Here is a 26,094-nt window from a genome sequence, read left to right on the forward strand (position 1 = left end):
TTGTATTTCTTGTTTTGAGAAGTATCCATTCAGTTCATTTGCCCATTTATTGACTGGATTATTTGGGGGTTTTGGGTGTTGATTTTAAGTTTTTTTTTAATATATATTTTGTGTATTAATCCTCTGTTGGAAGAACAGCTGGCAAAGATTTTTCTTCCATTCTGTAGGCTCCATTTTCACACTTTTAATGGTTTCCTTTGCTGTGCAGAAGCTTTTTAATTTGATGCCATCCATTTGTTAATTCTTGTTCTTATTTTCTGAGCTTTAGGAATGCTATTGAGGAAGTTGTCGCCTGCACCAGTATGTTGGAATACTGAACCTTATGTTTTCTGCTCCTCTTCAAGGTTACTGGTCTAATTTCTAGGTCTTGGATCCATTTTCATTTGACTTTTATATCAAGTGACAGATAGAAATCTAGTTTCTTCTTCTCCCTCTGGATTTTTACTTCTTCCACGACCATTTGTTAAGACTTTTTCCAGTGTTTTTGGCACCTTTGTCAAGGATTAGGTGATTGTATCTGGGTAGGTGGGGTTTTTCTGTCTTCTATTCAATTTATTTATATATCTGTTTTTAAACCAGTACCATGCAGTTTTTATTATTATACCTTTCTAGTATAAAATAAAATTGGGCATTGTGATGCCTCTAGCATTGCTCTTTTTGCTTCAAGTTATTTTGGCTATTCTGGATCTTTTATTCTTCCATATGAATTTTAGTACTGTTTTTCTGTGAATACTAATGGGTATTTTAATGCAGGTGACATTGAATGTGTAGATCACTTTTGGTAATATAGTCATTTTAACAATATCAGTTCTTCTTACCTATCCATCTTTCATGGTCTTCTTCACCTTCTTTCTTCAGTGATCTATAATTATCATTGTAGAAGTCTTTCACCTCACTGGTTAGATTTCCTAGGTTATGTATGTATATCTGTATGTATTCAATCATTCATGAGACTATTATGAATGGAGTTATTTTCCTGATTTCTTTTTTAGTGGATTCATTAGTGGTATATAGGAAGATTACTGATTTTTGTATCCTGCTACTTCACTGAATTTTTTAATTAGCTCTACTGGAGATTTTTGGATCTTCTAAATACAGGATCCTAACATCTGCAAACAGTGGTAATTTGACTTCATCCCTACCTATTTATATCCCTTTTATTTCCTTTTTTTTTTTTTTTTTTTTGCCTAATTGCTCAGGCTAAAATTTCAAGTAATTATATTGAATAGGAGTGTTGAGAGTGTCTTGTTTCTGATTTAGGGAAATACTTTCAGTTTTTCTCCATTCACTATAATGCTGGCTTTGGGTTTGTCCCATATAGCCTTTATAATGTTGTGGTAACTTCCTTTTGTCTCTTAGTTTCTTCAGTATTATTATCATTATCATCATCATCATCATCACAAATAGGTGCTGAATTTTGTTGAAAGCTTTTTCTGCATCTGTTGAGATAATTATGTGGTTTTGGTCATTAATTCTATTTATGTAGTGAATTCCATTTATTGATTTGCATCTTTTGAACTATCTTTGCATCCCTGGAATGAAACCACTTTGGTCATAATGTACAATCTTTATGTCTTGTTAAATATGACTTGCTAAGTTTTTTTTAAAAAAATTACAGCATTATAGTTATACATCGTATTTAGGTGCATTTTGACAAAATCATATGTGCAAAGAATTTGATTTTCGGTCCCCATTTATGTCCCTTCTCTCTCCTCCTCCCTCCCCTTATTCTTTTTACCCCTACTTTACTGATTTTTTTTTGCTTGTTTAATAAATAAATAATTTGTTTGATTGGTACTTTCTACAGATACATAAATAAATTTCCTTTGGTGTACTTTAATATATGCATATAACATGATTTTGTTAAATTCATTCCATATTTCCTCCCCTTTCCATCCATACTCTCTACCTCTTGTTTTCCTCTTTCTGCTGCACTGATCTTTCCTGTATCTTTATGATGTTGACCCCCACACGTTTTTCCCACATGACACATTTCTGAACTAAAAATGAATGTTCAAAAATTTCTTAAAAAAATTTTTTTTGTAGTTGTAGATAGATAGATAGCATGCCTTTATTTTATTTATTTTTATGCGACTAAAGATTGAACCCAGTGCCTCACATGTGCTGGCAAGCACTCTGCCACTGAGTTACAGCCCCAGCCCTTATACACCACCTTCTTTGATTTAATAAGTTATATTAGGAATTTTTGGATCTATGTTCATCAAGGATATTGGTCTGTAGTTTTCTTTCCTTGATATATCCCCCATCCCTTCTCTCTTTTTGGCCTCTGACATGCTTAAGACTTGCTTAAAGGCAAATCCTTGAATGGGATTGTGATGATTTCATGATGAAATTGTTTTTTCCTTTATATTATTAGTTGCTAGTCTTCAAGCTTCTTTAGGCAGGAAGCAGGACTGTGTTGTTCTCTGCTGTATCCCTATTTCCTAAGAATGTGTGGCACATAGTTAAGTGTTCAAAAAATGAATCCTGTGTTTCAAAATTAGAACAGGATTATCAAACTATAGCCTGCTGCCTGTTTTTGTATGGCACATGAGATAAAAATTGTTTTTCTATACTTAAATGGTTGAAAAGTTTTGAAGAGTATTTTGTGGTAGGTGAAAAGTATATGAAATTTCAGATTTCAGTGTTCATAGTGTTACTGGATCATAGTCAGACTTATTGGTTTACATATTGTTCACGGTTGCTTTTGTATTTTAACAACAGAGTTGAATAGTTAATAGCAAAGACTGGATGGCTCACAAAGTCTAAAACATTCACGGTCTGACTCTACCCCCAACTTGCTGACTTCTGTTCTAGAAGACAAAGAAGATTGACATAATTACAAAACAATATTTTGGTTTATATAGAGAGGCTTAAAGGGGCCAACCATAAATGTTTTTTTCATTTACTATATTATTGGATATCTATATAAAATTACATTTCAAATTTGTATTATATCATAATGTATGTAGCAATTTACTTGGTTTATCCATTTGATCAATTCCTTGAATAAAAAATAAAGATATTTCCAGTATTCTTGATAGATAAATTAGTGCTATTTTTTTTTTGTCTCATTATAATTATTTTTGTCAACTCCTGTGGTAGATTCTTCTTAATTATGATATCACTTAATTCTCCCAGTGACCAGATGAAGTTAGTTTGTAATACTGGGAAACGATACACTTAAAAAGAAAATACATATTTTCTGTCTACCTTTACTCAGTGTTGTGGTGATTATAGTGGCCATTTAATACTTATTTATAATAATTCAGTAAGTCTTTTATGAGCTTCTATCTAGAAATGGGCTCCATGTTGCTGTTAAAAGTACATAATGTAATAAATTTTTACTTAAAAGACTTTTTTGAAATATAATCTAGGAATTTCAAAAGTTAAAGGGTAAATGACATTATTTTTTCCCACATGACACATTTCTGAACTAAAAATGAATGTTCAAAAATTTCAGTTTTGTTTGCTTGTGTTTTTTATGTAAATCTGAATCCTTATCTAAGATTTTTGTAATATTTGGCTTGTAACTCTAAGAAATCCAGAAAGTTCTCATGTTAGCAAATTCATATGTAATGTATGTATGATAGAAAGCAAATATACACTTTTTCTCTAATATGCCTAAATGTTTGAATTTGCTGTTTTAATTTGAAGGGAGTTTATTTGTCATTATCATTTAAAACATAAAATTAGCTAATATCATTTTCATTTTCTCCTCCAGGTTAATAGCAATGAACTTACAAATGGGGTAATAAATGCTGCCTTCATGCTCCTGTTCAAAGATGCCATTAGACTATTTGCAGCATACAATGAAGGAATTATTAATCTGTTGGGTAAATACTGTTGTAGCCTAATAATATTTTGTTTGTTATATGAATAAATAATATTTACTGAGTTGTTACTTAAAGCTGCCTAAAAATTCATTGCAGTATGTTTATTCATTATAATTTATTTGTAGAAAAGTCTGTGCCTGATTGTATGTGCAAGTTATTAAATTCATATTTTTATAACCAGAATGTTCAGCTAGAAGACCTTAGATTGTATATATTTGTATATTGTAGTACTGTGTTTAAACCCAGGGGACTTTCTGTCATTGAACTATATTCCTACCAACCCCTTGCACCCCTCCCCCCCTTTTTTTCTTTTTGCCTGGGGCCTTGCTGAATTGCTGAGGCTGGTCTTGAACTTGTGATCCTTTTGCCTCAGCGTCTGGATTAACTGGAATTACAAGCTATGCCAATTGAACTTTGTATCTGTATTTCTTTATGTATTTTTATGTATTTCAGAAATATAAAAAAGAAATCCATTAAAAATTAAATGACTTTAAGATAGTAAATTTTATGGCATATATTTTAATCTTATTTCCTCATATTTTATTCCATAATCAGCTTTGTAAAATTGACTCCCCCCCACCCCTTAATTATTTAATTTTGGGCAAGGGTGTGTGAGGATTGAACTTGGGGCATCTTGAATACTATACATTGTCTACCACTGAGCTATCCTTTGGTCCATATACTTAATTTTAAAATGAATAATTATTTTTAATGCATTAAACATTTATTTTTATGGGTGCCTTTTACTTTGAGGTATGGTAGGAATTTGTAGTGCTTTTTTGTGTATTCAGTGGAATGCAGGTACTTTTTGCTTAGAAATGCTCATTTATTTTGGTGTGATTTGGATGAAATAATAAAATAACAGTAAAGAATGCCAAAATATTAGGTGTCAGATGTCAAGTATTTTTATTCCAGTGTGCTCATTTTTTCCCCATCCACTCTTTAGAAGTATTTATTTAAATATAATTTTGATAAACTACACTAAAACAAGTTTATTCAGAGATGCTTTAATCTGCAAGGCTAGGAAAATTGGGCCTATTTTTTCATAAGGAGAAATGTAAGTTGCTCTTTTGTATAAAGTTCTGAAAAATATAGTCTTCTACCCTCTGATTAGTATAAATTAAGATTGTTAGCGCTGTTCACATTAAAGTTAAATGAGCTTTCCAAGTGACTTTGAACATGGTGAAGTTGCCATTTAGTATGTTAATACAAATGCACTGTTAGTAAAAATAATTGTATAAATATTAGTGCTTTTTTAATGTGGAGTAAAGTATGATACGTATACATGGAAATATATACCCAGGAAATTTTGAGAGTAGCAGTATTGTTGAACAAATTAGTAATATGAGTAAAATCAAGTAATTTTTCTCTTTTTAATATAATAGCATCTCTTGGCTAATTTGCTTTAAATAGCTAAATTAATTTAACACTGATGTTTTTGTTGTAGGGTATATCCTTTGAGACCTATATGATATTTTTGAAGCTGTTACTGAATTTTTTTTTTCCTTTTAAGTGTTATATTTTGATGTGAATAAAAGTATTTTTATTTTTATTTTTGGCAGAAAAATATTTTGATATGAAAAAGAACCAGTGCAAAGAAGGTCTTGACATCTATAAGAAGTTCTTAACTAGGATGACAAGAATTTCAGAGTTTCTCAAAGTTGCAGAGGTAAAGTGTCTTTCAGGGACTGTGCCTCCTCACTTGCTTTTTTATCTAAAAGTATGGGTATTGAAGAAATCACTCATTATCCAAATGAAAGATAGGTCTTCAGTATAGTAAGAATATATATGTATATATATGGTCATGTTAATATGCCAAAATGAATTCTGTAGTAGGTATAGATGTGATATAATATTTAATAAAACATGCTACATATTTAATTCAATAGGGCATATTAAAATCATCTATTTTTAAATTGTTCTCTATAAAATAAGATAAATGATATACCACGTAGGCTGTGATTTTTATGTTTAGAACCATGTATTTCAAAAGGTTTATTCTGTTAACTGTGGTAGAGAATATTCTATGTCAGTACACATTCCCTTTCTCCTGCAGCAGGAGACTCATATTTGAAAATGTCTTTGTTTGCATATAGAAGTGCATTTATATATTTATCATAAAAGTAGGTTATAGGATAATCTAATTTTGTGAATTTTTAAAAATTACTTTTCTGAAATTATCACAGAAGACAGTTGTGGTAATGCTTGGGGGCATTATCTTCTCAACCCAGGGGCAGCTCTCAAGGGTTTTTCTTTTCTCCGCTGTCTACCTGTTACTGCTACAGATATCTCCCTAAAATAATTTGATCAATCACATCAAAGACAGTACCCTGAAACTAGCAGGATAGTGATTCTAGGCTGTAAAGCTATAGTAGTATTTTATTCTTTAGCTGATGGAATAGTATAGAACAGGATGATGAGACCTTTAAAGAAAATAGCCTTGTAGTCTTTTTGTTTTTGTTTTGTGGTACTAGGGATCAAACCCAGGTCCTTGTGCATGTTAGTTAAGCTTTCTACTATTCAGCTATATCCTCAGCCCTACCATTGTTGTTTTTCTGCTATTTTAGGTGCCTACTGAAATTTATTTTGGATTTAAAGATCTTTCAAGGATAAATTAGTGATTTTTTTTTGGTTTGGAGATGTCTATTTTTTTTGTATTACAATTCTTTTTTTTTAAATATATTTTTTTAAAATATTTCTTTAGAATCAGTCATATGCTAAAAACATGAGGGTAGAATTTATGTTCAGACTGCAGTAAAATTTTTAAAATAAATGTTAATTTGTTGATTTTTCTCTTTGTCCTCTTGTGTTCTTTCTTTGCATTTGGTAGTTATAGTTACTGGCATAAGTTTTTAAGCACTTCCATCTCCAGAACCATCTGCTCCATATGATCTAAGAGATACAAGGACTCCCTTGCCTTAAAATATTCTGTCATGATATTGTATGTGGGCTTGAACTTTAAGAGATCTTAGTTCGGGGCTGGGGATGTGGCTCAAGTGGTAGCGCGCTCGCCTGGCATGCGTGCGGCCCGGGTTCGATCCTCAGCACCACATACCAACAAAGATGTTGTGTCCGCCGAGAACTAAGAAATAAATATTAAAAAAAAAAATTCTCTCTCTCTCCTCTCTCTCACTCTCTCTAAAAAAAAAAAAAAAAGAGAGAGAGAGAGAGAGATCTTAGTTCTTGGAGTAAAGGCAAGAGTAACCTTTTGAAATATGTTTCAAGGGGGCACATGTCTCAGGCAGTAATGAGCTATTAACATCATTCTGGGATCCTCAGAAGTTGAGAAAAAGAAGAATGACTAGCAAATGAAACATGGCCACAGGATGGGATGCAGTTTTCTTAAGTTATGTGCTAGAATTTGTAGGAACTTTTTTTTTTTCCCTGAAAACTACCTTGTTCCTGAACTTTGTGGAAGTGTGTTGGGGGTTTTATGGACACAGGTATATCCTGTTTAGATATTCCTTGACATATGTATAAAGCTAAACTACCCAACTGACCATACATTTGGTAATCATCAGGGAAAGCTAATTTTATGGAGAAAGACAAAAGTCAATATCATCAGGTTTGTTTAAGTTTCTGTGTTCCAAGGAACTTGTTCATGGTAGTCTCCCTCATTCTTGCCATAGTATTTTTATTATATGACAGAATTTTTCAGAGTTAGCAAGGTTGCTTATATAGGTCTTTAGAAGACACTGGAATTTTACCTTAATATAGGCTTCACTTAAATTTCTGGCTTTAGTTCCTATACTGTTTAAGATTCCTAGAGCCATCAAATAATATATATGCCATTGGAAACATTTAGTGATATCTTTGAAAGTTAAATATTTTTCTGTTTTTAAGAAGTCAATCTATAATATGTCATTTTCCCACAACTTATTAATAAAAATCTTTATTATAATTTTATCTGCTAAATATAATGCTTTTTCTTACAGCAAGTTGGAATTGACAGAGGTGATATACCAGACCTTTCACAGGTTAGTATATTATTAAAATATCGGTTCACTTTCTGTTGTATACTGTAATGCTAAGATGATGGATAGTTTATAACCCCTATTGTCAAAGAGATCAGTTTAAATTTTTCTACACAGATTTTATCATTTTGATATATTCCTGAAGATTGTTTTAACATTATAATCACATATAATGATCACATAAATGATCATTCTTCCTGCTACTGTTGTATACCAATCCTTTATTTATTTCCTTTAGTTCTCCCCACCCAGTCATTATCAAAAAAGGAAGAAAAAGTAAAAACAAAACCTGGGAACTGAACTTAGAATAGTATTGTACAAAATTTTCATTATGTTAGTGGTAGAGAATTATTTTACATAGATTTTTGTTTGTTTTTTTAAAAAAAGTAAAAAGTTTTGCTTTGACTTAGGTGGGAGTATTAAATAGGGATAAACATCAAAGTATAATACAGAATTAAGAGAGTGGGCTTTGTTGTTAAACTACCAGAGCTTAAGTCCTGATTGCAGTTAGCTGGCCTGGTGATTTTGGGGAAGTCACTTTTTATACTTTAACTTTCATCATCTGTAAAATGGGAATATTATACTGCCTATTTCATACAGTAGATTGTGGATTAAATGAGCTAATACCTAAAACATATGAAGAATAAAAAATATTTAGTTAATGTTAACTGTTGTTTATCATCATCTTTAAAAAAATTGTGGGAAAGAAACATTATACCTGCAGTTTCTTCTGGCTTATTCTCAGTGTTTCATTTACTGAGTATTTAGAAAGTGTCTGGTATAAATTGTCTTTGTTAAACCACTTATGTCAGTTTTGTCCTTAATAGGTGACATCTCTTTTACCTTGTTTTGAACCATTCAATGACATCTTTCAAACACTTTGTTGTCACTGTTTCTCATTGTGTTTCTTTGCATTCATTCTGGTTTATTCCTCTGATCTCAAGACTAAGTATGCAGTAGATCTAGTTATGGGTTATATGTAAGTAAAGCACTCATGCATATGTCCACATGAGATGAATTGGCTTCATTAAGACTGAGCATGTTATTCTGGGCTGAGTATGAGACACAGGTATTGCTTGAAGAATGTACAGTATAAAATGATCCGGCAGCTTCAGATTGCTTCATTATCCACCTAATTTGTCATGCCAGGTTCCTCTATATTTTGTTTTAAAATAGTAAATATTAAATAATACATAGAAATTACCTGTTGTTGTCATTTGTACTTGAATATTCATAGCATTATAATTGGGCAGGGTTGGCCAGCCTTTATCCCTTCCTCCTTCCCTCTCTCTTTATTGGTGATTGTTAAGAAAAAAGAACAACAAGCCAGGCATTCTTTTGGTGAGTCACAAGTTTTTCAGGAGTGAACCAAAAGTTGCCTACACATTAGGTAAGATGATGGTAATGTAGAAGAGTGGAAATTAGCGATTACTTATTATTATTATTATTTTTAGAAATTCCTCTAAGATGTGAAGCATCACATTTTTTAACTCTTAACTGAAATATTTGTGTTTTCAAAAAGTTATATATGCTTAGGAATTTTAGAAATGTTTTGTCATGACTTGTAACTTTGATTTGTAAGCCACCTCTTAAACCCTTCAGAAAAAATTGAAGTACAGTTTGAATGGGCACAGTTTTAACCTGCGATTTATCTGTGCAGTGGATTGCTAGTGTTGTCTACTTTATGAATTCAGTGATCTTCTGCAAGATAGCTAACATGCTGCTGTTGTGTTAGAAGAGCTTTTTAAATGTTAATCACAATCCTCAACACCCCTATGATCATCTGCACTAAAAGCTCTTGTTATACTTTAACTTTTATCATCTGTAAAATGCTGATTAACAGATTCGTTGCTGGGGGGAGAGGATGTACATGTACAATGTTCTCTTTTCATTATAAAAATCAATCTTACAGTCTAGTTTTTCATTTTAAAAATAGTTTTCTCCTAGATCTCCCTTGTGGTAAGGTCTTGGTATATACTGTTTAGAGAAAATACTGAAAGAAATGATTAAAGTTATAATTTGAGGGCTGGGGATGTGGCTCAAGCGGTAGCGCGCTCACCTGGCATGCGTGCGGCCCGGGTTCGATCCTCAGCACCACATACCAACAAAGATGTTGTGTCCGCCGAGAACTAAAAAATAAATATTAAAAAAAAAATTCTCTCTCTCTCTCTCTCTCTCTCTCTCTCTCTCTCCTCCCTCTCTCTTAAAAAAAAAAAAGTTATAATTTGAAGAGGAATTAGCTAGGTGCTGCCTCTTTTGTTTTTGGATTGTGTAACCAGAAACTTCTCAAATCCCATAGAGTATTTGGGGTAAAGAAATGTCATTGAGCTGGGAACTGTGACACATGCCTATATAATTCCAGCAGCTTGGGCAGCTGAGGCAGGAGGATTGCAAGTTCAAAACCAGCCTTCGCAACTTAGCAAGGCCCTAAGCACCTTAGTGAGAACCTAACTCAAAATAAAATACAAAAGGGGCTCAGTGGTCAAGTACCCATGGGTAGAGTCCCTTGTACTTACCCCCCATGTCATTGATGCATTTGCTTTGCTTAAATAGTGAACCATTCTTGCCCTGCGTACTGAAAGATTTCCTCTTGAAAGAAATTTGACTCTTAACCGAATACTAGTTTGATATTTGACCAATAGTCCAAGAGTTTTAAACTAGTCTTTAGTTTTTAAAAAATATTGTATAAAGTATCCATTTCAGTGAAATTTCTTAGATATAGACATGTGTTTAACCAATATGCCATTCAAGACAGATCATTTTCATCACCCCAATCTTTTGTGTCCACCTTCATGTACAATTACAAGTTTGAATTCTGATATAGGCTTTAGAGATGCTTCAAAATGCTCCAAAAAGTGGGAGATTCTGTATGTGGCCCCTGGCCTCATGTGACAGGCCATAGTCAGAATGTGGCCACACAAAAAAGTATTTCTGAAATTACTCTTAGGCTATGTTTCTGGGATATATTGTGAAACCTATAAATTCATATTTAGACTTGGGGGACCCCTTCCCAAGATATCTCATTATATATATACACAAATATTCAAAATTAAGAAATTCAGAAGACTTCTGATCCTAAGCATTTCAGATAAGAAATACTTGGTTTGTAGCATAATTTTATCAGTTCTTGAACTTAATATGAATAGAATCAATAAGTTATATTAGTTGTAGACATTCAGTGGCAATACAGATTTGAACTTTGGGTATCCTACTATACTCTCACAACACAGATCATTTGAGATACCAGATGTATGAGATTTTTTCCCACACACACCAAGCAAGCAATCCTGTAAACACCAGTTGGGTGTCTCCTAATTCACTTCAGTTCAATTTAATTCCGACACACTCTACCTGAAGAGAACTCCAGATCCCAGAGTCCCCAAATGTGCTACCTCCCTCCCACTTGAGATATAAATCAATAGGAGGCTGTTTTACCAGTATTTATGACTGGCTACCTATAAATTAGGGTTCCAATAACCGTTCTCTTCAGGTTTGGTTAATTGCTAGAGTGATTCAGAGAATTCAGGGAACCAGGTTTGCTGGTTTATTATAAAGGATAAAGAGTTTTATAGGATGAAGCATGTAGGAAGGGATGTGGAGCTTGCATGCCCTCTCTGGGCATGTCATTTCCCCCAAACATCTAATTATTTGGTCCAAAGAAACTTTTTGAACTGACCTTTAGGGTAACATGCACAACCCGTAGAAATATGATTAGACAAAAGGGTATGATTAATGCTAACAAACTGACTGGAAAAACTCAGATCTGTCTGTTCAGATTCTTCTAGGCCTCTCTATTTGGTCTGCCTTTCTCCCAGGTGTGGGACAGGGTCCCTTTTGAAATGTTGGGTCTAATGATCTATTATCACAAAACATAGATCAGAAAATTACTTTATGGACAGCTTCAAGACAGAAGAGAAGATTAGAGCATTAGAGTTTCTGTAATGGTCCTTGAGGAGAGAAATCCTAGTTTGTATATCCTGCCTTGGGGAGAAAAAGGAGCAGGTGAAAGGAAGCAGGAAGTGAGAAAGACAGACTTTGCTTCCTGAGCTCTGAAGCACTCTTAGGAATCCCGCCAACCTGTGTAGAGGATTGAATCCAGGGCCTTGTGCATGTTAGGCAAGTGCTCTACCTCTGAGCTATATCCCCATCTCACTCTTAGGAAGTTACACAGGCTGTCAGAGCTGTATGTTATGAACAGTAGACAAAAATAAGAGGGGTGTGTGTATGTGTTTGTGTGTTGTAATATCATATAAGTATTTACTTTTATATCTGGCTGATAAACATGTTTCCAGATCTTTCCATGTTGTTAAATATACCATTAATTAATTCATTCTTCATTATTTTTAAGTAGTATTTCATTTTATGTGAACTTACAGTTTTCCAAATGGATTTGGGGATTGCTCAGATTCTTGACTATATAAATAAAGCTACTTAAAACATTGTTAAATGAGTCTTTTCTTACGTCGATAAGTTTTCATTCTTTTGAGTTAATAATAATAATTAATGAAACTGAGTGGTTATGTAGTTGGGTAAATAATTAGGAGTGAAATTGGGTCATTAGGTAAATGTGTATTTAACTATAAAAGACCTGATCCTTTTACAGGTGATGCGTTCTCACAAGTGGTGTATAAGAGTTCCAGTTTCATATCCTCACTAACAATTGATGTAGCTCATCTATTTAATCTTAGCCATTCTCATAGATGAAAAGGTGTATTTCATTGTAATTTTAATTTGCATCTCCTTGATGCTAATCTTCCATGTCACTTATCAGTAACTACCCTAAAGTAATGTTTGGATGCATTTAATTACTCAGCAAATAATTGAGTATCTGCCGCATGCTCAATAATATGTCTAGATTTTAGGAGTATGTTTTCACTTAAAATTTAAATAAGTTAAGTATAAAAAATTAAAGTCCTTACAAGATCTTTTTAATGTTTCATGTTTACATAGTCTTCAGTTTTTTATATTTTTGTTGTATTTTTATTAGTACCTCCACCTAGGTCATGTTTATATAATAAGATAGTAGTCATTATCATTAGGTACCTAAAACTTCTTCCTCAGTGTTCATTAGTGCCAGAGGAACATACTTATTTTTGTTGCTCTCATGTTAGATAACACTTGATTTATTTTGGCCAATGACCTGATTATTATGAAAGTCTTAATATTTGTACAATTCTAGGCCCCCAGTAGTCTTCTTGATGCTTTGGAACAACATTTAGCTTCCTTGGAAGGAAAGAAAATCAAAGATTCTACAGCTGCAAGCAGGTACATTATTGTTTGTAGGCAAAGAGTGGGAGTGATTTTTCTGAGGGGGTAGATGATCCAAATCAAGTTTCAAGTCACTTTTTTTTCCCTATCTTGATTTAATTATCTATATTATGGGCTTAATTATACTGTCAACTTTAAAGAATTGGTAACAGGATTAAATGTATTAATACATGTTAATCCTTGGAATACTTCCTGACCTTCAATAAATGTCAGTGTCTTTTTAGATGATGACAATAATGCCTTGGTTCAGAAGTGTTTTTATGTCAGCATTCCTCATAAAGATAATGCATTGATTTATATTGTTCCTTATAATTATAATATACTTTATATTAATTTATAATAGGAAAGCTGGAACTTAAACCAAGAATGTCTGACATGAAATTTCATTATCTTTTTCTAATGCCAGTTCATGGGATTGGTTTCTCACACGTCATATTTTAATCAGTTCAAATTTTGCACTAATTTCCCAGTTAATCTAGCAAATTGAAAATAACACAAATCATCTCAAATCAGTATTGTGACATGATTTTTATGTTGAGTAATTACTTGAGTAAATCTCATGTTTTCTTATGAAAATTTCCTTTCAACAGTAAAGAATTTGAAGTGTAATGAGAATCTTCCTTTCGTTCTTTTTTCCTAGTAATAAAATTTAAATAATTTCCAAGAGGAAAAGTCATTAATGAACTTTAATACTTTTTTTAAATCCTGGATTTGCACTTCGAATTTTCTAGTGGGCTTTTGAAGTGCCATGAGAGTCTAAATGTGAAAGTTTGATTGTTTGAGAAAGTAATGTTCACATGTACCACTTTACTTGAAGTATTTATCATAAAAGCTATCATGTTTCTTGGATTTTTATCACAACTATATTACTGTTCCTTTCTCTTCTGAGTTATATCTTTTAGGTTAAATATTATTGTTACTTTATGTACTTAAAAGTAGAAATTAATTATTTTTAGTTTGTGGTAAAGGAAAATTAATAAAGGTCAGGATAGTTTTTCTGGCTAGAATTCTTTTAACACATATTTTTATTTATCTTGGAATTTAATGTTGAGTTTATGGTTTAGATAAATCTTTGATAAAAGGGAAAGGGGGTGTCTTGCTGTGAACCTGCTAATAAGAAATGATGCATTGTGCACACATAATCCATTTGAAAAGGCAATTCTAGTTTGGCAGAAGAGCTGCACATAGAAAGGAGATACCACATAACCTAGTGGCTGGGTTGAAATTGATCTTCTTTTCAAGGAATCTGAAGTCCTTGGGGGAATGACATCTTCAAATGTTGTTATAGGGAAACATACCTAGCCATAACATTACTTAGTGATGCTCATGGTTTGGTGTTCTTATGGAAGCACTGCCCAAAACCAGGTTTAAATTGGCGAAGGATATTTCCCTATGAGAAATGTAATGCTTTTTTCTATCAGGACTTTCCTGGGAATATGAGGGCTCTTTCCCAATTGCATTGGTTCCCTCTCCTTGGGGTTTAGAAGAGTCAGGTTCTACTCTTGTGAATCTTTTCCAAAGTCTAACACTTAATTCTAAGTCAACGATGTTCTAATTTGCTCTAATCTTGTAGGCCACTAGTTAAAATATTTCATTTGAAGTACAGCTTTGGGTTTGTAAGTTAAGTTTGCAATTAGAACTTACTCATGACAGGGTTGCCAAGAGCATATATGACCTGGATCTAATGTAAATTGTTTGACAGAAAAATCAAATGACCTTTGTCCAATTATCCTAGGGCCACAACACTTTCCAATGCAGTCTCTTCTCTGGCAAGCACTGGCCTATCTCTGACCAAAGTGGATGAAAGGGAAAAGCAAGCAGCATTAGAGGAAGAACAGGCACGTTTAAAAGCTTTAAAGGTAAGTGAGTACATTTTATTTATTTAGAAAAGCAAATATGGGTATTCATAAAGTAATTGAGATGCTACACAAATTTAATAGTTTTTAATTTGTGGTTATCACATGAGTTGAAACAGTCTAATTTTTTATCTGGACAGAATAATGGGTGTTAACTGGAAATACTCTTCTGCTGTCTTTCTAAACAAAAATTAGAAAGCACTTTTTTTCTTGATGGCTGTAAAAATAAATCTGGTTTCTGAATTCCTTATGATAGTTCCCTTTCTCAACAGGAGCAGCGCCTAAAAGAACTTGCAAAGAAACCTCATACCTCTTTAACAACTGCAGCCTCTCCTGTGTCCACCTCAGCAGGGGGAATAATGACTGCACCAGCCATTGACATATTTTCTACTCCTAGTTCTTCTAACAGGTATGGGGAGAGATTAAGGTTATCTTTGGTTATTCAGGTACAAAAAATTCTAATAAAAGTGTTGCAGATTTTTTCAGGTTTACTTTGATTTATGAAATAAATTACTTTGATTATCCCTAAGTTCACACAAAAGGGATGGTGCTAAATGGTGTAATTGGTAGAATATGAAATGATATTTCATATTTAGGAAATGGAACATGACAAAATTACCATTTTTACTAATTGGAATATAACAAAAGAAAATCAGTATTTTCTGGGGAAGTCATTGACTCTTTCCAGAAAAGCTATAATTACTTGAATTCTATGTAAATTTAATACACAGTATTGGAATACTTTCCCAGGCCTCTTTAGAAATATGTTGTTCAATGAAGGACATACAATTGTTATCCGACAGAAACTGTTCCTCTTTTTGAGGGTTACATCATTGGGGCTCCTTTTTTCCCCTTTACTTTTTAATGTTTTAATTTGTGTGTGGGCGGTGGCTCATTAGCAAAGTTTAAGCTAGGAAATAACATATCTTTCCAAAATATTTTCCTAGCACATCAAAGCTGCCAAATGACCTGCTTGATTTGCAGCAGCCAACTTTTCATCCATCTGTACATCCTATGTCAAGTACTTCTCAGGTAGCAAGTACATGGGGAGGTGAGCATTAATGATTTCTACTTTATATGTTGTATAAGTTTCTCCCCTCGCTATTGTGTGATGTTTTATTCATTTATATAGTTTTTGGTTACCCTTGATACATGAGAACTTGAGAAATATTAAAGTGGCACTGAACTAATTTTATGGCTTGAAGACATTTTCATTTCATGAATGGAATTTTGGAATTTACATTAATTAAATTATGAAATGATGTTTAATGAAGATGAAATTAAATATAAGAGGCAAGGCCACCCTTCTAAGTATGAAATCATTCTTTCAATGTGAATTTGATTCCATAATCAGAAATTTGCTTTTGATACAGGAAAAAATTTACTTTTCAGGGAAAACCCTCTTCTTTGTCAGTGTATGACAATGTTCTAGAAAAACTTAGATGGTATTATCAGGTAGCCAGGTATGTTGTGACCAGGTATCTCATGACAAGCTTTAATGTTGATTTATTCAGACCTGTAAGATTTTGATACTTATAAAATTTCTCCCTAACACCAGCAAGAATATTTGCTACCCTTGAAGAGTTCTTTGATTATGAGGTGACCATAGCCTATCATCTTAGAAGGAAAGTGCCTAGTCCATGTCAGTTTCTACAGTTTTGCTTAGATATCTGGTTTTCAGATTGCTTCTTTGGGTTGTTTTTGGTGCTTTTGTTTGTATATATAAGTATTATTTTATAAATAGTTATTTAAAAATTGCTATGAAGGAAAATGAGGTATTCTAGGAGGGAAGGATACTAAGTAGAAAATGTCTCAAGTTAAATTTTATATTGGCTTACATTTTAAAATCTAAATTGATAGACTTATCACTCATAGCAAAGTTTTTACAGCATTTGAACTAGGTTGTTCTCTTCTTTATTTTAATGATTTGCATTTCAAGAAAAATTTTTTAGTACTTCTTTCTTTCTTTTTATTCCTTTATTTTATTTATTTATATGTGGTGCTGAGGATCGAACCCAGTGCCTTACACATGCCAGGCACTTGTTTTACCATTGAGCCACCATCCCAGCCCTAGTACTTATTTCTTAAAAGTACTGTTTTTGTATACTATTATGTAAGCCATGTGAAGTCAGGAGTTTTAAAAATAATTTGTTCATTGCTATATTCCCAGTGTGTAGAGCACTTTTTTAAAAAAATTTAAGTATTTTTTAAGTTGTTGATAGACCTTTATTTATTTACATGTGGTGCTGAGAATTGAACCCAGTGCCTCACACATACCAGGCAAGTGCACTACCACTGAGCCCCAGCCCCAGTCCTAGAGCACTTCTTGATATATAGCAGGTACTTAAATAAATTAATTTAACAGGTAATTAGTTGACTAAGTGGATATTTTCTCCTGTTCTGGGCAGATTATTTCTATTTTATGGTGTGGCAAGAAACAGTAAAACACTAAAACAGTAGATTTTTAGACTAGTTTTGTGAGTCTTAATGAATTAAAAAAATTAAGGCTGAAGACTAGTTAATTTAGCAAAATCTTAAGATCTTGGAGTAATTTCTAAAAATGATAAGATAGCTTAAATTCAGTATTCAAAAATACTGAAGAATGAACCATAGGCAGCAAATTAAGGTTAAGAAAGGAGTTTCTTAACCCACTAAGTCCTAAGGTTTCAATTCTGTCAACATTTCAGCAAAAATTGTGATTTTTAATAGGTTGGAAATAAAAATCTAGAGTTTATACATCTCTTTATTTGTTTGTTTTAGTACTAGGGATAGAACACAGTGGTACTTAACCACTGAGCTACATCCCAACCCTTTTTATTTTTTATTTTGAGATGAGGTCTTACTGAATTCTTGAGGCCTTCCTAAGTTGCCGAGGCTGGCCTTGAATTTGTGGTTTTTCTGCCCCAGCCTCTTAAGTCCCTGGGATTACAAGCATGTGTCACCGCTCCTGGCATGTATATGTGTAAATATATATATCCACATATATTTATTTTCCAAATGCTCTAATGATTTACCATTACTTTTTAAAAAAAAATATTTTTTAGTTGTTGATGGACCTTTATTTATTTGCTTATTTATATGTGGTGCTGGGAATTGAACCCAATGCCTCACACGTACAAGGCAAGTGCTCTATCTCTGAGTTACAACTCCAGCCCCATACCTATTTACTTTTATCAAAAGAGTAAACTTCTGAAAACATAATAATTAAATAATAACTTCAAAGTTACCATAAGAGGTATATTTGTTCCTTGGTTATATCCTGATTTTAGGATTGTCAATCTGACAAATTTATATGCTTGTTTTCTTTTCTTCTGTTAATTGCTTTAGAATTAACATGACCATTTAAGTAGTTTTGACTTTTTCCTATTTCTAATAAACTAACTTTTTTTTTTGAGTAGACTAAAATTTTAACAGAAGGCTTAAAGAAATTAGTATATTTAGTACTTCAAAGAAACCTAACTGAAATTCTTAGTGGTTTTTATCTGGACATACTTAGTTAATTTCAATGAGAAAGTTTTTGGAGTGATTTAACTCATGAAAGTAAACTTTCAGCTTTAAGAATTACTTGGTGTCCTATAAACAAATTATTTCATAATAATCTATGCATAAACACAGTATGTGAAATATATTTAATCATGTCTATTTTTGTTTTATGTTATTTTGCTTTGTTATTTTCATAAAATTTCCCCTCGTATTTTAACATTCAGTTCACAATGCATGAGTAGTGAGCCCATCAAAAATCAAAATCAAGAACAGTGGGAACAGAGGCAATAGAAATTGTACTATTATTTTTCTAAAACCTTTTTGTTAGCATACAAGGAATGAGCCCTTCAATTTAAGCAGAACTAAACCCTGTCTTGACTTACACATAAAGATACTTGACTTCTAAGTTGGTGATAATTTTAGGGTTTTGACTTCTGCATGACTAAATAACTGAAGATTGTTTGAAGCCAAGAACTTTCAGATTATCATAAAGAAATTTAACATATGAAAAGATTTCATCATCTTGAAGTATTTTGAAATTAGCCATTTATCTGAACACTTTAATATATAAAAGTTTATATCATGCTTTTTGCAGCATGTGACAAAGTATGGTTTTTTAAATAATCCCCAAATCTTGTTCTGTGCTTACTTTGCTTTTATTAGTTAAATATGCATGTTAGTAATAGAACGAGTATTTAATTAATTTCTTATCATTAACTATTTTATCATAAGCATTTGTATTCCTAGACTTTGTATGTTTTTAAAAAATATTTATTTATTTTTTACTTGTGGTTGGACACAATACCTTTATTTATTTATTTTTATGTGGTGCTGAGGATTGAACCCAGGGCCTCATACGTGTTAGGCGAGCACTCTACCGCTGAGCCACAACCCCAGCCCAAGACTTTGTATATTTATATGAGAAGATAAATTAAGCTTCCACCTGTTCCCTTGTTTGCATTGTTTAGGGAGGCTTTGATTTTCAAGAAATGATCAGGAGTCTAAACAAGCACTTGGTGTTGAATACTGATATTCCAAAAAGATTTAGGTTTTTATTACTCAGAAAACTTTGAGTTACAGTGCATCTAAAAATATACAATATTATCAGCTCAGTGCACTTTTGAGTATTTGAAGCAAGATTTAAAATTTAAAAAAATATATATTTAGTTGTAGGTGGACACAATACCTTTATTTTATTTATTTATATGTGGTGCTGAGGATTGAACCCAAGGCCTAGGTTCAAACCTAGGCGAGTACTCTACTGGTGAGCCACAATCCCAGCCCTAGGATTTCAAAATTTAAGTGTGAAAGAATTATCCATTCTGAAGTTTCATTTGCTTTATGTTTAACTGGCATGAAGCACACAATACTTCATTAAAAAATTCAGTTTCATTTGTAAATATAGATTATCAAGTGTATAAGACCCCAAGGCTATATATAATATGACCATGGTGTTATTTCAGTCCTTGTTTTAGCTTTTTAAAATTATTTTTCCATGACTCTAGTTGCCATAAAATTAAACTTTCATGTGAATAATGATTCAAAAAATGGACAAAATTATTTTTTTAAAGTTTAGGAGATTTAGAGTTGCCAGTCTAGTAAGTAAATAAGTTGGAATAACTAGAACATTATTATCATCATCTTGAACAATAAAAAATAAAATATAAATTTATAAATAATTATTAATTATTAATAATAGATTACAATGATATAAAGTTCCTATAATATTTTACCAAGTAGATTAGAAGCTGGTTTTTCTTATTGTCTGATTGATCTACAGTATAATGCATTTGTACGTGTTTCTGCATATTCGTCTCAGATGTTTCACATAATAGAAAATGATTAAAATTAGGTGCTTAGATAAAATGGTATTAATTAAACAGCAGATAATGGTAACCATTACTAAACATGTCTTTTCTCATGAATCAATGGATCTGCTATTGAAATGCAATTTATTCATTTATTTATTTATGCATGCATGCACATTTGTACTGGGGCTCAGACCCAGGACAATTTATAAATAATTATTAATTAAGTATTAATAATAGATTACAATGATATAAAGTTCCTATAATATTTTATCAAGTAGATTAGAAGCTGGTTTCTAAGCAAATGCAAATGCCTAGAATGTCACCAAGCTACATCCCCGGCCCTGTTCTTTTTATTTTAATGACTCCTCTCATTGTTTGTTTGTTTTGTTGTTGTTTGGTTTTTTTTGGCTTGGAAGATTAGAGAGATGTTTTATATTACACGGTCAACAAAGTATTTTGTACTTTAAAACTCCGTGCCATTATTAAGTTTAAAATAGTACTTATCGTCCAACTGGTCAAGTCTAAACTTAATGCAACTCCTTTCTTATGCAAGGAGCAGTTAGAATAGATAGCATTGCCTTTTTATGTTAGTATAAAAAACCCAGTTTTTTATATCTGCTTCTTATTGTTTATTTCTGAGTTATTTTTTCTGATTCTTTATCCTGTTGTTTCATTTACTGGGGAGTAGATAGGAAGGAAGACAATGTTAAAACATCATTTGAGTTTGAATAGCATAATCAGCATACTTTTGAGAAGTTTATAGGACTTCATATTATATAAATATTACAGTTTTATTAAAAATATATGTTATGCAAACCTATGAGCTCAGTGTTTTCTTAGTATTTTCCTCTTCCAAATAGTCATGTTTAGGGTTTTGGAACATTGAATTTACTTGACTGAATAACTCTTATTTTTTTACTTTAAAGGAGGTGTCTGACATATTGTAGTCAGTGAGCTGATCCTTAGGTCATTGCTGCCCTCTTGTCAGTTATTCAGTCTTAAAAAAGTGAAATACAATGCCTACTACTGAAAGTACCGCCGTATTCTTCAGTGAAGGTGAAGAACTTGACAAAAATAGACAAGAAGCTTCTACTGGTTAAAAATGTAGAATTCTTGTTTTTAATTTATAAAATAGAAAAAAAAAAGTCTTTTTAAACTTTTTTGCTACTCTTTTTCTTCTCTCTTTAGTTCACTCTTCAAAGCTTAAGAATATAGGTAAATGAATTTTAGTTGTTAAAATGATTATGATGAATGAAGTATAGGTACAGGAAATCTGATTCTAGAATAACTTTAGATGTAGGATTTGATTACAGTAATTAGTATATTAGTCCTATTATGAGAACATTGCTTTTGATCTTCCATCAAAAAATCATTTGAAAGACTCTAAAGCTCTTAGCTAGACCTTCAAAGCTATTGACCTCTACTAAATAGGAAGTCTTTCATCTTTGTTCCTAAATGTCAAAAATCTCTTTCTCCATCCTTAAATTTTTTTCCTTCATTTTAATATTTTATTTTCTACTTCTCAGCTGGTACAGGGAATACTGCACATACTATAAATAGCCTCTTACCCCTAATTTGAAATTATCACCCTTCTTTTTGAAAGTTTACTTATACCACACATATACCAATTGTTTGTGTCAATTATTTGAGTAAACACAGCTGTGCAACCAAAGCCAATTCATTGTCACCTAGGACAGGGAAGGTGGGTCAAGGTGAGTGGCTCTTTTATGGAAACATCTTGATTATTCTCTTTTAACTGTTGGCTTTCTAATGTTGGGAGAACAAATCCTTAACCTGCTGCTGTTGTTAATGGACACATAAATGTTTTTTTTTTTTTCTTTCCCTAAAGATTCCTTTTAAAATATGTTAAATGCAATTCTTCCATTAGATGTGTTTGCATTTAAATTAATAAACAATAATATAGCTACTACTTTTCACTTTGCATCTTTTGACTAATTGCAATACTAATTTATTTACTTCCTTTCTTCATTTTGCCGTAATACATTTGGACTGCACAGATCCTTTCTCTGCTACTTTAGATGCTGTTGATGATGCCATTCCAAGCTTAAATCCTTTCCTCACAAAAAGTAGTGGTGATGTTCACCTTCCCATTTCTTCAGATGTATCCACTTTTACTACTAGGACACCTACTCATGAAATGTTTGTTGGTAAAGTACCATTTAACATTTTTTTCCAATTCATGTTTATACTGCCTAAGTATTTTTAATGTATCCATTAATACTTTTAAAGCACTGAAGAATCACTTTGGATTTTAACATCAAGTTGTAAAATAAACAAAAAAGCAATAATAATGTAGTAATGTGGTGGGGTTTTTAAATAAACACTAGTGTCCCTAATTTTATTTAATATAGGTTTTTAGTAAAAAAAAAATTTCCTTTGATGTTGAACTCTTTTAAAGTGTTTTGTTCTCTGTGAAATACTCCAGCTGTCTAGCATCACAAGGAACATCTTCTTTATCAGGAGCCGATTATAAAGTAATACCTTTGTGCTTCGGAGGATGTTGGAAATACTCTTAGTAGTGATCTTAACTATTTTTTTTAAAACTGTTTCAAATTACAATTTTATATTGTCTAATTCATACATACCCCTTCATCCCAATCTTAGGGTTTCACATTATTGTTTGCCTGGAGACAAGTGAAAAGTAGAAACTATGTGGTGTGTTTTAACTAATAAAGTAGAAAAGTGATTTGACTTGAATAATCTGTGATTGCAGTATAAAAATCCATAAAACGGCAGTTTCATACTTGAGTTATATAGGGAAAAGTGAATTTCTAAGTATATACTAAAGCAGAATTAATTCTGTTTTAAAAAAGAAAAGGTGAGCTGCTCTCTTTAAGATAGTGAAACTGTAGTTATTCAGTTCAGAGAAACAGGTTAAGGTGATATGAATTTGAATATTTGATAAAATAGCATGTGGAAAGTCATTTTGTTCCCTAAACAGATCATGTGGGTACATTCAAAATATTCTGTTGGATATGTATGAGAGAGAGGGAGGAATTAAGTAGAACGTTAATAGGGGAGTCCAGAGAAAGTTTCAAGTTAGGTCTAACTATATATATGTGTGTGTGTGTGTGTGTGTGTGTGTGTGTGTGTGTATAGTCTAAAGCTCAATCATATATATATATATATATATATATATATATATATATATATATAAGGATATATTATATATTTATATATAAAGAATAATAATCAATTGGAGTAATTCCTTCTTGTTATTGTAATACAAAACTGTCAAACCCTGTTTATAGGATTATTAACAACCCAGAAAAATCGGGGAATAGCTGTATATCTCAATATCCTCCACCCCTGCTAGAGGAAGACATGTATCTGATCGTATGGTGCTCAGTGTAATAGGTAGCTTGTCCTCGTGGAAGCTGTAAGAATATGAATTAATTGTAAGTCAAAGAGTGGGTTTTAGTCCTAAGTATGCCATATATGTGAGTGTGACCTTGTCTAGGCTTCCTTCCTGAACTGTGAAACTAGACTAATGAAGATAGATTGGTATTGGCTAAAAAGTAAATTCTCTCTCTCCCAGAGCATCACACACAGATATACACTTTCAGTTTAGTGAGATATGGCCTCACTGAGGCTGACCTCAAACTTGAGATCCTCCTAGTTCAGCTAGCTGGGATGATGGGCATGTAACACTGCACTTGGCCTTCATGTATTTCTTTTTTTAATAAGATAGGATTGGTGTGTGAGTTTTTTTTTTTTGTTGTTGTTGTTGTTGTTGTTGTTTGTTTGTTTTTTAATTTGATGCAAACAGTAGTTTGGTCCTCTCTCCTCCTCTTCTTCATCTATAGTATAGTATGGAGTTTAGGTTCTTTTTTTTAGTATGTTCTAATTTGAGGAACCCTAGATGCTTGGTCTCCCCCTTTTTTGTTTTATTTTAATTTTCTTTCTTTACTTATTCCATCCCTTTTTTAACTGTTCCTTCTCTTTCTTTTTCTTTCCTCCCTCAATCACTCCCTCACTTCCTGCCCCCACCTGGCACGCCCTAATTATCCCTTTCTGCCTTATATACCCTGTCAGAATTTTTTCTGGCATTTAAGCTTATCCTAACACTAGCTTTATGTCACAAGCCTTCTATTGTAGGCTGGCTTATTTGGAGGTAGGTAATGGCATCTCGAAAATTTATCAATTTATTTATACAGGAGATACTCCCCCACCCCACCAAAATGAGTTTTTTAGAAATTTCTCAAGAAAAAATATTTACTTTTCAATAACACATTTTTGGCTAATTTTGTTTTCCTTAATTAAACACATTATGGTGGTGTTAATAGATGCCTCTGCTTTAATTCAGACTGAAGACTTGTGAATTTTCTGAAGAGTATAAAACATTTTAATATTAGAAGCTGTGGAATTAAAAGCTCTTTGTATATTCATCAGTTTTCCAGATACATTATTGGCCAATGGTAGAGCACTGCTGTAGTTATCAAACTTCAAAATTCTGCGTGTGTGTGTGTGTGTGTGTGTGTGTGTGTGTGTTTATTGTAGTTGATATCTTTATTTAAGCTGGTGTTAAAAGTATAAACAGCCCAAGTAAAAAATTAGAGTTCTTGGTATTAAGAATTGGACATGGTTGAATATATTTAAAAACAGAATTCATAAGGACATTTGATGGAAAAAGTATACTTGGGGTCTAGCAAACTTGAGTTTGAATTCCAGTTCTACTTCATTAACTTGACTTGAATTTAAGCAAGTATTTAACCTTTATAAGCCTGTGAAAGTTGGTATAATAGGGTTTTACAGTATTGTCAGAAGGTTTACATACGTAACAGTTGAACATCTAGCACTATGCCTGGCATGTTGCAATATTATAAAACCAATACTACTAAAATCATCTTGTATGTGTGGACTGCTTTATTTTTTGAATGTACATTTTAAATTATTCATCAGATATAGGATATAATCTTAAACGGTGATTATTTTTGCACTGCTTTTACATTTTAAAATTACGCATGGTTATTTGCTTTTTTGGTTCAGCATTAACAAAGAAAAGCTCAAAAAGTTCATAAAACTTGTCATTTAAAAAAATTTTTTAAAGATGTTAACGGACTATTGTTTTATTCATTTATTTATATGCAGTGCTAAGAATCGAACCCAGTGCTTTTAACATGCTAGGCAAGTGCTCTACCACTGAGCCACAACCCTAGCCCAAAAAACTTGTCATTTTTAAAAGAATTGTTATGGCTATAGTAAATTTTGCTTTTCTACTTAGTAGTTAGTATAAGGTGAATCCCTAAGTTACACTGAAACTCCAGGTAGGTCCTACAATCAAACAAATGGGATTTCAAGGCTTGATTCTACCAGTTATTATATCTTTGACCTTCGATAAATTGTTTAATCTCCTAATTTCCTCATATATAAAATGGGGATAATAATAATTATCTCAGAGTTGTTGTAGGGTTTTAATAATGTCCCGTTTATAAAGCTTTTGCATAATGCTTAATAGTGTTTATTTAATAAGTGGTAGCAGTTACTTTCACAAACAAATATAAAGCCTAAGTTATTAAGAAACTGCCACCAAAATTTATTAATAGCCTAGCCAAATTTTCTTAAAGGTGTTTGAAATGCCTTTCTGCCCCAAAGCTTGTCATTTGTGTGCTTTTTTGTTAATTTATTATTATCCTCTTGAGATATACTCTTCAGGGTGGTGGTTTCCAAATATTACTATTTGGTTGCTGATCATTGACAATTTTCACTGGGCTTTGTGAAACAAAAGATGAGCATGACAGTGCAGTTATTATTTCGTAAAGTTAACCTTAATTCAGAACCCCATCCCTTCTCTAAATTTTGCTTTTGTAATAGTGACTTTCCTTTTTTGGTCTTTGTTTTAAGT

General features: G+C 32.2%; 1 protein-coding gene across 13 annotated transcripts in view; it reads left to right on the plus strand.

Annotated features, from left to right (window-relative positions):
- PICALM (phosphatidylinositol binding clathrin assembly protein) overlaps positions 1-26,094 on the plus strand; it is a 102,239-nt gene that overhangs the window by 51,935 nt on the left and 24,210 nt on the right. For 6 of the 13 annotated variants that reach the window (XM_081267156.1, XM_081267152.1, XM_081267157.1 and 3 more), the window contains 8 exons: positions 3,725-3,836; positions 5,399-5,505; positions 7,772-7,813; positions 12,990-13,075; positions 14,814-14,937; positions 15,207-15,343; positions 15,882-15,985; positions 22,247-22,396. In XM_081267156.1, the coding sequence (XP_081123282.1) occupies positions 3,725-3,836; positions 5,399-5,505; positions 7,772-7,813; positions 12,990-13,075; positions 14,814-14,937; positions 15,207-15,343; positions 15,882-15,985; positions 22,247-22,396 (862 nt within the window). The remainder of the gene's footprint in view (positions 1-3,724; positions 3,837-5,398; positions 5,506-7,771; positions 7,814-12,989; positions 13,076-14,813; positions 14,938-15,206; positions 15,344-15,881; positions 15,986-22,246; positions 22,397-26,094) is intronic. The other 7 variants (XM_081267164.1, XM_081267153.1, XM_081267154.1 and 4 more) reach the window with 2 other exon arrangements.

The sequence above is a fragment of the Spermophilus citellus genome (genome assembly GCF_964194105.1).
Source record: "Spermophilus citellus genome assembly, chromosome: 2".
In the NCBI taxonomy this organism is placed as follows: domain Eukaryota; kingdom Metazoa; phylum Chordata; class Mammalia; order Rodentia; family Sciuridae; genus Spermophilus; species Spermophilus citellus.